This window comes from Ciona robusta, chromosome 13, assembly GCF_009617815.1.
Source record: "Ciona robusta chromosome 13, ASM961781v2".
NCBI classification, from domain to species: domain Eukaryota; kingdom Metazoa; phylum Chordata; class Ascidiacea; order Phlebobranchia; family Cionidae; genus Ciona; species Ciona robusta.
Genome location: NC_143247.1, coordinates 2,521,112 through 2,535,084, shown reverse-complemented (window position 1 = coordinate 2,535,084; position 13,973 = coordinate 2,521,112). Strand labels below are relative to the sequence as shown.

The window sequence follows — 13,973 nt, the reverse complement described above, 5'->3', positions numbered from 1 at the left end:
AACATTATGGCATTTTGTAAAGTAGCCGCAGCTAAGACTGACTTTGCTCTTGGGCTGTACAAGGAGTTGTCACAGAAAGAAGATGGGAATTTGTTCTTTTCCCCGTACAGCATTTCCACTGCACTGATGATGACTCTGCTTGGATCAAAGGAGAAAACAAGAGAGGAAATGCTGGATGTTCTCGGGTTGAAAGATCTTAATGAAAGTGACATTAACTCTGGCTTCCTCCAAATACTGCATCAGTTGAGGTCTTCCAGAGGAGATGTTGTCTTAGAAATGGCGAATAAATTGTTCCCGGAAGCCACCTACAAGTTGGAGAAAGACTTCTTATCAAAGTGCAAGGAATTTTACGAAACAGAGATTCAAGCTTTGGATTTCAAGGGAAACCCTGACGCTTCCAGGGAAGCTATCAATGCTTGGGCTGAAAAAGAAACCAGCGGCAAAATCAAGGACTTGTTGCCAAGTGGTTCCATTGACAGCCTGGTGCGTTTGGTCTTGGCAAATGCAGTTTATTTCAAAGGAAGTTGGTTGCACAAGTTTAAGGAGCAACAGACAACTATGAAGGATTTTCATATCCGAGAAAATAAAGTTGAAAAAGTTAACATGATGTTCATGGAAAGAAAATTTCGATTCAACTTTGATGAGAGTCTTGGTCTGCAAGTGGTTGAAATACCTTTCATTGGAAACAAATTGTCAATGGTTGTTCTTCTACCTACAGAACGATTTGCTCTGAACAAGATTGAAAATGCCTTGACAACTGAGAAACTACATGGCTTGCTTGCTGGACTGTGGGAAGAAACATTAATGCTTTGTTTGCCACGAATGAAATTTGAACAAAACTTTGATCTTGGTGGGGTTCTGAAAAAAATGGGAATGATTGATGCTTTTAGTAAAGGGGCAGCAAATTTTGAAGCGATTTCTGGATCAAGGGATTTGGTCATTTCAAAAGTTGTCCACAAAGCTTTTATAGAAGTAAATGAAGAAGGCTCTGAAGCCGCTGCTGCTACAGCAGTTGTTGTTAAGGCAAGATCTATGCCTTGTCCGCCTGAAATGGTGAATTGTGATCACCCATTCTTGTTTCTGATACAACACAATGAAACAAAAACTATTCTCTTTTTGGGAAGGTTTTCTGGACCATAGATTTAATCAGTTTTCCGTATATTGATTTGTATTTATCGTCATATGCACTTAATCAAGAATTTTCGAATCTACTTTTGTGATCATTGATTGCTGTGCTGTTATTTTGAACTCAAACAATTTAGTGCAATATTATTTATGTGAAAGCTATTGAGATTATTGTTTGTTCTTTTAAACGTATAAGAAATTTCACTTTGTTTATGTATCATCACTTACTATTGTTTTAATGGAATCTTTCTACATTTCGTCTCTACAAAAGCATGAAGTGGAATTATGTCAACGTATTCCTACTCAGAGATATATTTTTTTTATTTAAGCATTTATTGCTCACACTGTAATTTATATTTTTTTATGCAGAGTATTATAGGTGAAAATAAAACATTATGCCATTTTGTAAAATAGCCGCAGCTAAAACTGACTTTGCTCTTGGGCTGTACAAGGAGTTGTCACAGAAAGGAGATGGGAATTTGTTCTTTTCCCCGTACAGCATTTCCACTGCACTGATGATGACTCTGCTTGGATCAAAGGAGAAAACAAGAGAGGAAATGCTGGATGTTCTTGGGTTGAAAGATCTTAATGAAAGTGACATTAACTCTGGCTTCCTCCAAATACTGCATCACTTGAGATCTTCAAAAGGAGATGTTGTCTTGGAAATGGCGAATAAATTGTTCCCGGAAGCCACCTACAAGTTGGAGGAAGACTTCTTATCAAAGTGCAAGCAATTTTACGAAACTGAGATTCAAGCTTTGGATTTCAAGGGAAACCCTGAAGCTTCCAGGGAAGCTATCAATGTTTGGGCTGAAAAAGAAACCAGCGGCAAAATCAAGGACTTGTTGCCAAATGGTTCCATAAACAGCCTGGTGCGTCTGGTCTTGGCCAATGCGGTTTATTTCAAAGGAAGTTGGTTGCACAAGTTTAAAGATTACGACTCCATAGAGTCAAATTTCCATGTAAAAGAAGGGACAACTACGCAAGTAAAAATGATGAACCAAAAAGAATGGTTCAACTTTAAAACTGATCCAGATCTTGGTTTGAAAATAGCAGAGTTATTTTACAAAGGTGGAGACTATTCAATGGTGGTCCTACTTCCTGATGAAAAGTATGGATTAAACAAATGTCTGGAGAAGCTGACCAGTGAAAAGTTGCAGCATATCAGTTCAGGAATGATGAGGACAGAACTTGCACTTTCACTCCCCCATATGAAGTTTGAAAAGCAACTGGACTTGGTTGGAAGTTTGAAAAACCTTGGTTTGGTTGATCTTTTTGATGGAAATAAATCCAACTTGCGTGGGATCTCTGATGATGGGGACCTATTTGTATCACAAGTTGCTCATAAAGCTTTCATTGAAGTGAATGAAACAGGAACAGAAGCAGCCGCTGCTACTGCTATGATTGCTATGCTGTCAATGGCAATGCCAAGCGTTCCACCTGTGCAGTTTAATTGCGATCACCCGTTCTTATTTCTCATCAAACACAACCCAACAAATTCAGTTTTATTCCTTGGCCGATGTTCTGACCCTTCATAGTTAATATACCCAACTAGTTCTGACTATTTGTACCAACAAGCTTTAAAATTTTTTAATTTATTTAATTTTGTGGATATTGGGCCAATTCTAGGCTAAATACCAGATCACATGGCATGCCTTGCTGTAGGACTACACCCATACAGAGTATAACGCACATATAAAAGTTTTGGTATAAATCGAACTCTGGGGTTCCTACCAGGCCCAAATACGTGCCTTTTTGTACGACCTCACCCATATAGAATCCAGTTTAATTCTCAGCACTATTTCTATTCTATATAGGTTAGGGCATATTGTGAGGCAATGCTCTATTATTCTTGTTATATGCACTATACATTTATATATAGCATAGCCAAATTAGTTTCAGTTATTAAACTAGAAATTAATTATCCACGAGATTGACTTAACATTGTATTATAGAAGTGTTTATATTTGATTAAAATTGTGTAATTATAAACTTTTTTAAATGTTTTATGCAATTGTTGTATCTTAATGGAGTTACTACTATAATAATGTAGGTGCAATTATTGTACAAATGTTATGAGGAATATTTTATAAGTATAATTTAATGATAATTATATGTAATCTGTTCATAGAGAAGTCTAAGAATGGCATTTTGTAAAGTAGCCGCAGCTAAGACTGACTTTGCTCTTGGGCTGTACAAGGAGTTGTCACAGAAAGGAGATGGGAATTTGTTCTTTTCCCCGTACAGCATTTCCACTGCACTGATGATGGCTCTGCTTGGATCAAAGGAGAAAACAAGAGAGGAAATGCTGGATGTTCTCGGGTTGAAAGATCTTAATGAAAGTGACATCAACTCTGGCTTCCTCCAAATACTGCATCACTTGAGATCTTCCAGAGGAGATGTTGTCTTGGAAATGGCAAATAAATTGTTCCCGGAAGCCACCTACAAGTTGAAGGAAGACTTCTTATCAAAGTGCAAGGAATTTTACGAAACAGAGATTCAAGCTTTGGATTTCAAGGGAAACCCTGACGCTTCCAGGGAAGCTATCAATGCTTGGGCTGAAAAAGAAACCAGCGGCAAAATCAAGGACTTGTTGCCAAGTGGTTCCATAAACAGCCTGGTGCGTCTGGTCTTGGCCAATGCGGTTTATTTCAAAGGAAGTTGGTTGCACAAGTTTAAAGATTACGACTCCATGGAGTCAAATTTCCATGTAAAAGAAGGGACAACTACGCAAGTAAAAATGATGAACCAAAAAGAATGGTTCAACTTTAAAACTGATCCAGATCTTGGTTTGAAAATAGCAGAGTTATTTTACAAAGGTGGAGACTATTCAATGGTGGTCCTACTTCCTGATGAAAAGTATGGATTAAACAAATGTCTGGAGAAGCTGACCAGTGAAAAGTTGCAGCATATCAGTTCAGGAATGATGAGGACAGAACTTGCACTTTCACTCCCCCATATGAAGTTTGAAAAGCAACTGGACTTAGTTGGAAGTTTGAAAAAGCTTGGTTTGGTTGATCTTTTTGATGGAAATAAATCCAACTTGCGTGGGATCTCTGATGATGGGGACCTATTTGTATCACAAGTTGCTCAAAAAGCTTTCATTGAAGTGAATGAAACAGGAACAGAAGCAGCCGCTGCTACTGCTATGATTGCTATGCAGTCAATGGCAATGCCAAGCGTTCCACCTGTGCAGTTTAATTGCGATCACCCGTTCTTATTTCTCATCAAACACAACCCAACAAATTCAGTTTTATTCCTTGGCCGATGTTCTGACCCTTCATAGTTAATATACCCAACTAGTTCTGACTATTTGTACAAACAAGCTTTAAAATTTATTTAATTCATTTAATTTTGTGGATATTGGACCAATTCTAGACTAAATACCAGATCACATGGCATGCCTTGCTGTAGGACTTCACCCATATAGAGTGTAATGCGCATATACAAGTTTTGGTATTAATCGAACTCTGGGGTTCCTACCAGGCCCAAATAGGTGCCTTTTTGTACGACCTCACCCATATAGAATCCAGTTTAATTCTCAGCACTATTCCTATTCTATATAGGTTAGGGCATATTGTGAGGCAATGCTCTATTATTCTTGTTATATGCACTATACATTTATATATAACATAGCCAAATTAGTTTCAGTTATTAAACTAGAAATTAATTATCCACGAGATTGACTTAACATTGTATTATAGAAGTGTTTATATTTGATTAAAATTGTGTAATTATAAACTTTTTTAAATGTTTTATGCAATTGTTGTATCTTAATGGAGTTACTACTATAATAATGTAGGTGCAATTATTGTACAAATGTTATGAGGAATATTTTATAAGTATAATTTAATGATAATTATATGTAATCTGTTCATAGAGAAGTCTAAGAATGGCATTTTGTAAAGTAGCCGCAGCTAAGACTGACTTTGCTCTTGGGCTGTACAAGGAGTTGTCACAGAAAGGAGATGGGAATTTGTTCTTTTCCCCGTACAGCATTTCCACTGCACTGATGATGACTCTGCTTGGATCAAAGGAGAACACAAGAGAGGAAATGCTGGATGTTCTCGGGTTGAAAGATCTTAATGAAAGTGACATCAACTCTGGCTTCCTCCAAATACTGCATCACTTGAGATCTTCCAGAGGAGATGTTACCTTGGAAATGGCAAATAAATTGTTCCCGGAAGCCACCTACAAGTTGAAGGAAGACTTCTTATCAAAGTGCAAGGAATTTTACGAAACAGAGATTCAAGCTTTGGATTTCAAGGGAAACCCTGACGCTTCCAGGGAAGCTATCAATGCTTGGGCTGAAAAAGAAACCAGCGGCAAAATCAAGGACTTGTTGCCAAATGGTTCCATTGACAGCCTGGTGCGTTTGGTCTTGGCAAATGCAGTTTATTTCAAAGGAAGTTGGCTGCACATGTTTAAGGAGCAACAGACAACTATGAAGGATTTTCATATCCGAGAAAATAAAGTTGAAAAAGTTAACATGATGTTCATGAAAAGAAAATTTCGATTCAACTTTGATCAGAGTCTTGGTCTGCAAGTGGTTGAAATACCTTACATTGGAAACAAATTGTCAATGGTTGTTTTTCTACCAACAGAACGATTTGCTCTGAACAAGATTGAAAATGCTTTGACAACTGAGAAACTACATGGCTTGCTTGCTGGACTGTGGGAAGAGACATTAATGCTCTCTTTGCCACGAATGAAATTTGAACAAGACTTTGATCTTGGTGGGGTTCTGAAAAAAATGGGAATGATGGATGCTTTTGATGAAAGGGCAGCAAATTTTGAAGCAATTTCTGGATCAAGGGATTTGGTCATTTCAAAAGTTGTCCACAAAGCTTTTATAGAAGTAAATGAAGAAGGCTCTGAAGCTGCTGCTGCTACAGCAGTTGTTATGATGTTAAGATCCATGCCTGCCCCTCCTGTCATGGTGAATTGTGATCACCCATTCTTGTTTCTTATACGACACAATCAAACAAAAACTATTCTCTTTTTGGGAAGGTTTTCTGGACCATAGATTTAATCAGTTTTTCCGTATATTGATTTGTATTTATCATCATATGCACTTAATCAAGAATTTGTTTATTTGAGAATACAATTTTGGGATCATTTAATGTAGTCTGTGTTTTCATCAAAAAGGTTATGTCTGTGTAGTAATGAAGTGATTTTAATAGGTGATTGACCACAAAACAAAATATGTTTGCATGTATGTTGAGAGAGAATCAAGTATCTGTCTGACTTTAGATTTGAGCACAAGGTGTATATAATCAGATATACCAGAATATATATAATCAGGTATACCAGGAGCATGAGAACACGATCTGCTAATATTTATTGGATAACTACAAAAGTTTTATCTATATGTGCAGTGTGTACAGAAAACTAGTCTGCATTTTTTGGGCACGAAATGTATAGAGTACGGGTATACCAGACGCGTGAGAATTCTTTCAGGGTACAATTTATACATTTATTTAATGAAACAACAGTTTAAATAACTAAATAACATGTTAAAACTTTTTAAAATCGTTCCCGTATTTATTAATTAGGTGACGTCGAACGTACGTGGCGAAGTGTTGCATTGTGGGAGATTTTGAGGTACGCTTGATGACGTCAGCATTACCGGTAATAGCTTGCTGCAGATTAGAAGTGTAGGTTTTTCTGTTTAGTTTGATTTACGCACGAAATAACGTTCTTTACGACATTGCAGACGGTATTTAGTGTATTTGTACATCTCAAGCGACGCTGCGTTGTGGAAAATAGGGCTAGGGTGACCGGCTAGAATTCTGCAAAGGTAGAATTTCTTAACGACTTGGAATTTTATTTTGAATATGGCAACGCAACAGAACGCTTTTTTAAGCAAAGCTGAGGACGCAGCGGATAATGTGAGTCATATTATTTCTTGTTAATAGCTTCGTATATGTTGTTTTTTTGTGGTACAATTTTTAAATGGACCAAAAGTTTTTATTTATAATAGAATGTTTTTGTTAAATGTAAAATTAAGTTTATTGCTTTAAGAATGCAACATTATTCTAAAGTTTTATGTAAAAATTTGTAGTAGTTTAATTTTATGATTAATCTACTTTTTGACTGTGATGAATTCTGTAAATCTGGCCCTAATCTAGTGCTCATGCAATAAAGTTGGGTCATTCTCATAATAAAATAACAGTCAGAATCAAGCACTACGAAATATGTAACAAACAAAAATTAAGTCCAACAAATAGTATACTATAAAAAAAATCAAATCGCCTAAAACGACATCATTAGTCTCTCATTCAAAATTCCATTTCGTAACACCTGATCCTAGACTAATACACAATAGGTTTTCATACCTTTTTTCGTTCCATTGTTTCATTCCCCTTTTCTCTTATTTAAACAGCAATTGCATTTTCTTAGGTTTTAAGACACACAAAATACATCTTACCACATCTTGGACGCTTATGTCTGATCTCTACTTTTATTGAGGATGGAATTCGAATGTGGATGCAATGGGGGGAACAGAGAGACTATATTGCTAGGTGAGGACATTATCCAAATGAATGTGTTCTTATTAATCCTCGCGTAGCGGGGCAATGACAGGTATTATAACATGGGTGTTCTATTTCATACACCTCGTGCTGCTAAGAATGAATGTAACTTATTTATCCTTGTGTGTTGGGAAAATGAAAGTTGTTATAACCTGGGTGTTCTGTTTCATAGTAATAAATGTAGCATATTTATCAACATGTCGAGGGCAATGATAGTCGTTTTAACAATGGTGTTTTGTTTCATGCTAACTGTAATACAGCTTGCAAATAAATAGCCTGCATTTCTACAAAATAGTTTTGTGTTTTTCCTTTTTATTTTAGTCTGGATGTAAAAATTTTTCAAAAAAGTGTTAAATTTAAATTTTTAATGTGTTTTTTTTTGCAGCACCTGGAGTTGCGGTCAATTTCTAGCCTCTGTATTTGTCTTCATTAACATGGTTGGCCAAATTGGAGCTTGTGTTGGGGTGTTAATGCGGAAACAGGTATTTCTGCTATGCTATATTTATCTATGCTCCTGCATTTCCAGGGCACAATCCAGGGCGCTCTTAGCTATATTTACAAGTTATTACCTTTAATTAATGCATTATCACCAATTTTAGTGTTATTATGTGTACCCAGATTTTTACATAATGTATCATAATTAATTCCAGGGCATTCATGCAAACCCGGCATACCCATGTTAGGTGCCTATGCTTTCTACTATGTTATTGTTATGTTTTTGTGTAAAAGTATAATAGTCAACATTTTACTAAGAAGACCTTGTTGCCAATGGTTTAGCATCATTATGACGTCAGTTGTTTTTGTATTTGTGTGACTTGTTTTGACACAAGTTATTTATTTTTAACACTGTCTTGCTGTAAACATGAAGTGTTTGTTCAAATATAGTTGTTAAATTTAAAGTCACTTAGTTTATTGTATTCTAAATGGGGGAGGTCCTATTGTTAGGCACACCATGGGGCCTGGGACTTGGGCCAAAGCTGACCTATTACTGTAACAGCCTTGTTGCATAGTGTTTACACTTTATTTGGTATATTTATACTCAATTTTGACTAAAACTACTACTCGCAAAAAGCAAAATCCGTATATGTTTTGCATAGATATTTGAAAATATAGGTTATTACCCATTACCCAGGGTACATAGTTTAACACAGAATTTATTTGAAGGTCACATAGAAACCCAATAATATTGATATTAAACCATGTTTCCTACAGGTCCCTATCATGTGTGGTTTGTTATTTTTCATCATCAGTTTACAAACTATCGCGTACAGCATTTTGTGGGACATTAAATTTCTTGCAAGGTAATAATATACGGAAGAAATATTTTTGTTTTATCTATAAACTTGTTATACAGACTGTCATTTTAAAATATGAATAGATTTGGACAAGTGTTTTGTCCTTTAACGACAATTCAGTGAATGACAGTCGTTATAACACGGAGATTCTGTTTCTTACACCCCCCGCTTACGAGTTATCACGTATGTAAATTATATTACAATTTAAATAACTTATACACACTGTACACACTTATAAGTATTATAGGTGCCAAGCTTAAACACCTATATTGCAGAAACATGGCACTTGTAGGAGCTGTGCTGCTATTGCTAGCTGAAAGCAAATCTGAGGCCCGGTCCCTTTTTGCTGGCGTGCCACAATTGGAACATAACACTCCCAAATCATATTTGCAACTCAGTGGGCGAGTTTTGCTTGTTCTGATGTTCATGACGCTTCTGCATTTTACTCTCAACCCAATTGATGTAAGTTTTAACTTTGTGTTTTATTCTTGTGTGCGTTGGTGCGGCCAGAAAATTATACTGGGGCAGGCTGTTTCGAAAAGTAGTAGTTCATGTAATTTTTGCTCACTTTTTAGATTTCTTTGGTGAAATCTGGGGTGAGATTGTTAAAATACAGTTACACTCATAGTTGTCAAACATAGAAAACCTCAATAATTAATATGGTGAATGTAATATACTTTGGCTCTGCTTCCTTGTATAAAAACCTTAACAACAGGGTAAAATCTGTTTATAAAACTGGTGCTAAACCACCCATGTTTAAAAAGCAGCAAAAATAAATTAGTTTGTCGCAAAACGCATGTTTAAGCTACTTTGCTATAGTACAGTAGTTTGAAATGGTGAATGCTAAAATAATATGCACGTCGTATTGCAGTGTGTGTGTGTTTACATAGGATTTACTAACCAAAACCTGTAGTTAGCAAATATGAGCTTTTTCAGCAAGTGTAGTTACATAATGTATTGCTGTTGATAAACTATACTAAAAATTGAGTGGTATTTAACTCAGACAGGCAGCTATACTCTGGTGTAATGGGCCAACTCTGGCTTTATTCCCAAGCCCATAGCATGCATTGTAGGACCTTACCTGTGTAGTAATAGTTTTGCAGTTTAGTTGCTTTCTGAAGATACAATCTAACTGTTGTAGTTTGTAGTTCTGTAGTTGTATGGTTAACATATAAGGTGAGTTATGTAATTTAAAGGTGGTGGTTTTATTTGTGATTAAACTATGTGTAGTTTAATCTTAGCACAAAATATTTTTAGTTTTTTGCATTGCTAATACTAACTATTTAACTTGTCTGTGTGTATGGAAAAATTGGTGTAATCAATTTAGGGATAAAAAAAGGGTCGGTCACATACAACTTAAGTTATGTAAACACCTGTGAAAAGTGGTGCAACCAATTAAAGGTTATTGTTTTGTTGACACTTTGTAAAACTAACTGTTTAAAATCCTAAAGTGTCGGTCAAATACAACTTAAAAACACGTTACACGTATAAAAAATGTTGCGATCAATTCAGCGAATTATTTTTGGGCATTTTAGATAAATCAACAATGCATAAAACTTTAAAATATTTCATGCTATGGCAGACATCTTGCTATTGTTCACTTAACAATGCAATTTGTTTATGTTTTCTATTGTTTCCTATTACGTCACAATGTCTCAAACCACGGCAAAGTACGTATAGTAGGGTGGGGTAAGACGGGACACCTTTAGCACATAATATTCAAATATCCTGATCGTGTTTTAAACATATTTTTTTTTTTTTTATTTTAACTAACTAATACAGTTTAATTTCTAAAATAACCTAATTTTTTGAACAGAATATTTTTAATTTTTACTTTTTCCAGGTCATTCAAAACGTTGTGGGTTCGACACTCATGCTATTGGTTTGCGTTGGACACAAGACCAAACTCTCCGCCATGGTTTTAGTGCTGTGGCTATTCACTGTAAACCTGTACCAAAATCAGTTCTGGCGTTACGCTACAACCAGAGCCATGCATGATTTTTTGAAATATGATTTTTTTCAAACTTTGTCGGTCATTGGAGGTCTAATGATGGTGGTGTCTTTGGGCCCAGGGGGTGTGAGCTTAGACGAAAGGAAAAAGCTATATTAATATAGGTCCTGAAAAAAATAGGTCCTGTTATAGGTCCTGAAAAAAAGTTTCTTTTCTTAGTGAAATGCATTGAAAAATGACCAAAATTTCTGTAACTGTTTTGACTGAAGCAAATATTTTGTAGCATATTTTCATGTTTCCTCAAAAAATTTGGTCAGAGTTTCCGCAATTTCAAAGGTTTTCGTACATTTTTATTTTTTATGTATTTCTAATAGAAAAATTCAGCCAAAAATTCATACATTTAGACAATATTTGGTTTTAATAGTATCTAAACCAACTTAAATTAGATTTTTTAGAATGTTTAAAACCAACAAACATTCTACAGAAACTGAAATTTTATTTCATGTATTCAGATTTGTTCTTAAACATTTCAGCTATGTTTTTGTTGTTGTTGTTGTTTTTCACCTAATTTTTTCTTCCAAACCCAGCCTTTACATCTTATATATTATACAGAACTCCTGCCTTTCCCCCCAAAAAAAGAGAAAAAAATCCTAAAAATTTCAATTAATTCACCCAGTGTTGCAAAATGTTTTTTGTCGTCAGTAAAAACGCATCCAACTCAAAAAAATTGGGCCAAACTAAAACTGAAGTGGTAACACTGTAGAAATGATATATTTGTGCAATCATAACAGCAAAACCCTGCTTTGATTAGACTTAGTTAACTTATTGGGTGCCACGTTTGTATATAGTACTGGGTGTGCATTATAGCTTTATTTGTTGCAAATGTTTCGAAGCCCATAATAAAATCACTTGCTATTATACTTGTTTGGTTATTTCTTTACGTTTGAACATTTGAATATGTGATTGTCAGCCATACAAAAATATGATCACCCACAAGTCACATCCACAAGGTAACTTGTAAGTGGACCCAAGATTTATGAAATAAAAAAACTGTTTTATTAGAATGTTGTTACACTGCCGAATCAAGATGAATTAGTTACATTCATTTACTTTTTGTTCCCATGTCTTCTGGCAAATGTTCTAACTGATGTACCTTTACGGATTTGAATTACAATTTGTGTCCCTGGAAAAGACAATTAATGGACATTATTCCAAACTTCCAACCCAATGGTTGTAGCAACCTGGGTTTCTGAGTAATGCGCCAATACCTGTAAGACCTCACCTATATAGAATAAAATGAGCCTATAAAATGTTGGGGTAATGGGCTACTCTGACCTAAATCCCAGGTCCCATGGCATGCCTCACTTTAGGACCTCAACCATATAGAAAATAATTCATATACAATGTTGGGGTAATAGGCCAACTTTGGCATATATTTCAAGTCCGATACATACCACACTGTACATACCACACAGGGCCTCAACCATATAAAAAAAACACACCAAATGCATTTAGATTCCAATACTAACAATATACTTCTCATTTTACAGATTATAGTTGATCTATTTGGTCTTGGCTGTATGATATGTATTTCAATTGGGTTCCGAGCACGTATATGCGCAACAATACTCGTTGTTGGTTTAGTCATTCTCAACTTTTCTGTGAACAATTTCTGGGCACATTCAAGCATTATGAATGACTTCTTAAAATACGATTTCTTCCAGGTAAAGGCTTTGACATTTTTTGACTTCTATATACTTCAAAGTACTGTGGGGTAAGATAGATACCGTAAACACATAGTATCCCGTATTACATAATCGTGTTTTAAACAAATAACAATGCTCTTTTAGAGCCCTAAGGATACGGTTATATAATTTAAAAAAACTTGGGTGTTCGCTTTGTGCGTACAGTTCACATTTTGTAAATGCTTATTTCTACAAAACCAGGCTGCATACCTTTATAAATATTGTAGCAGTTTTGTATTTACGTGCGTTCGCTACGATATCATAAGTAATCTGACCACAGTTTAACATGCAAACCCACAGTCACGTGGTTAGAGGTCATAGTCACGGTTTACAACACACAACACAACCAAATGGCGTGACGATTACTGGAGCGTATGTAATGATGTAATAATGAAAGGCCACAATATGTTTTTAACTGGGGCAAAAAAAATGGGTTTACACAGCAGAAACCTATTCAGATTTTAGTGACTAAGCATTTAGTTATATAAGAAATAGCTACAAGAAAAAGAACGGCAGTTTGCAAGCATAAGCAACATTCAATGTATTCTTGCATGCATTCAGACCACTAGTTTTCTAAAATAGCTCTTCAGGCATTTGTTTGCGTACTGTCGATTCGGTGTCATATACAGCCTGATACAGGTGATTTTTATCAGGGTAAATGAGACTTAACAGGGCAAAATACAAGTTCAACTATTACTTTATATCAGTGTTTTAGAACATTAATTTACAAATAAATGCCAGAAGAGCAACAATGTAATTTATTTATCCTTAAGTGGCAGGGCAATGTCAGTCGTTATAACACGATGTTCTGTTTCATACACCTTGTGCCCCCTTACGTATGTAACTTTTTTGTATGGCTGACAATTTAGACAATTCATTAGTGACCACTTGGTTTATACATTAAACTTTGCTATTATTATTTAGGTCATGTCAGTTATTGGCGGTCTGTTGCTTATGATTGAAAAGGGGCCAGGAGACTTGAGTTACGACGCTTACAAAAAGTCGATGTAAATTGATCAGTGTTATCTGAACTATTGCCTTTTGAGTGTAGACTTTCTTAACTAAACTTTTCGCAATTGATAAAAGTACACACCATGGTATAGCAACTGGATTACACCTTATTTATATAATGGTAATCAAGACCTAAACGCAATGTGAATGTATTCTGTATCGTATTTGTACTTGGAAATAAATGAAGCCACTATTTCAATGCCCTTGTTTCACGTACTCTTTAAAATCCAAGTTTTTAGGGGGGATCCACACAAATTCTATCACCACTTTAGCGTTTTAATTTAATATTATAATAATACTGATGTTGTTTCTT

At 35.4% G+C, this 13,973-nt stretch overlaps 4 protein-coding genes and 1 pseudogene across 6 annotated transcripts; all 5 read left to right on the top strand.

Annotated features, from left to right (window-relative positions):
• The first annotated feature begins 3 nt into the window (after window positions 1-3).
• Window positions 4-1,495, top strand: LOC149725778 (serpin B3-like). The gene has a single exon (XM_089891160.1). It carries the CDS (start codon window positions 7-9, stop codon window positions 1,138-1,140), a length of 1,134 nt encoding a protein of 377 aa, XP_089747286.1. The 5' UTR covers window positions 4-6; the 3' UTR covers window positions 1,141-1,495.
• A 23-nt stretch (window positions 1,496-1,518) lies between these two features.
• On the top strand, window positions 1,519-3,260 carry LOC149725777 (leukocyte elastase inhibitor-like). Its single transcript, XM_089891159.1, has one exon. The coding sequence runs from the start codon at window positions 1,521-1,523 to the stop codon at window positions 2,661-2,663; it is 1,143 nt and encodes a 380-aa protein (XP_089747285.1). The 5' UTR covers window positions 1,519-1,520; the 3' UTR covers window positions 2,664-3,260.
• Window positions 3,261-3,267: 7 nt separating this feature from the next.
• On the top strand, window positions 3,268-5,009 carry LOC149725776 (leukocyte elastase inhibitor pseudogene; annotated as a pseudogene). The gene has a single exon (XR_016386356.1). The product of XR_016386356.1 is annotated as a leukocyte elastase inhibitor pseudogene (transcript).
• Window positions 5,010-5,016: 7 nt separating this feature from the next.
• LOC149725775 (serpin B6-like) lies at window positions 5,017-6,782 on the top strand. The gene is made up of 2 exons (XM_089891161.1): window positions 5,017-6,429; window positions 6,681-6,782. Exon 1 carries the CDS (start codon window positions 5,018-5,020, stop codon window positions 6,149-6,151), a length of 1,134 nt encoding a protein of 377 aa, XP_089747287.1. The 5' UTR covers window position 5,017; the 3' UTR covers window positions 6,152-6,429; window positions 6,681-6,782.
• Window positions 6,783-6,815: 33 nt separating this feature from the next.
• Window positions 6,816-13,859, top strand: LOC149725774 (surfeit locus protein 4-like). Of its 2 annotated transcripts, XM_089891167.1 has the most exons (7): window positions 6,816-7,016; window positions 7,528-7,649; window positions 8,044-8,140; window positions 8,871-8,959; window positions 9,229-9,415; window positions 12,455-12,628; window positions 13,574-13,859. In XM_089891167.1, exons 1-7 carry the CDS (start codon window positions 6,963-6,965, stop codon window positions 13,658-13,660), a joined length of 810 nt encoding a protein of 269 aa, XP_089747293.1. In that variant the 5' UTR covers window positions 6,816-6,962; the 3' UTR covers window positions 13,661-13,859. The 2 variants fall into 2 exon arrangements, with proteins under 2 accessions (XP_089747293.1, XP_089747292.1); XM_089891166.1 differs by lacking the exons at window positions 12,455-12,628; window positions 13,574-13,859 and adding an exon at window positions 10,797-11,824.
• The last annotated feature ends 114 nt before the right edge of the window (window positions 13,860-13,973 follow it).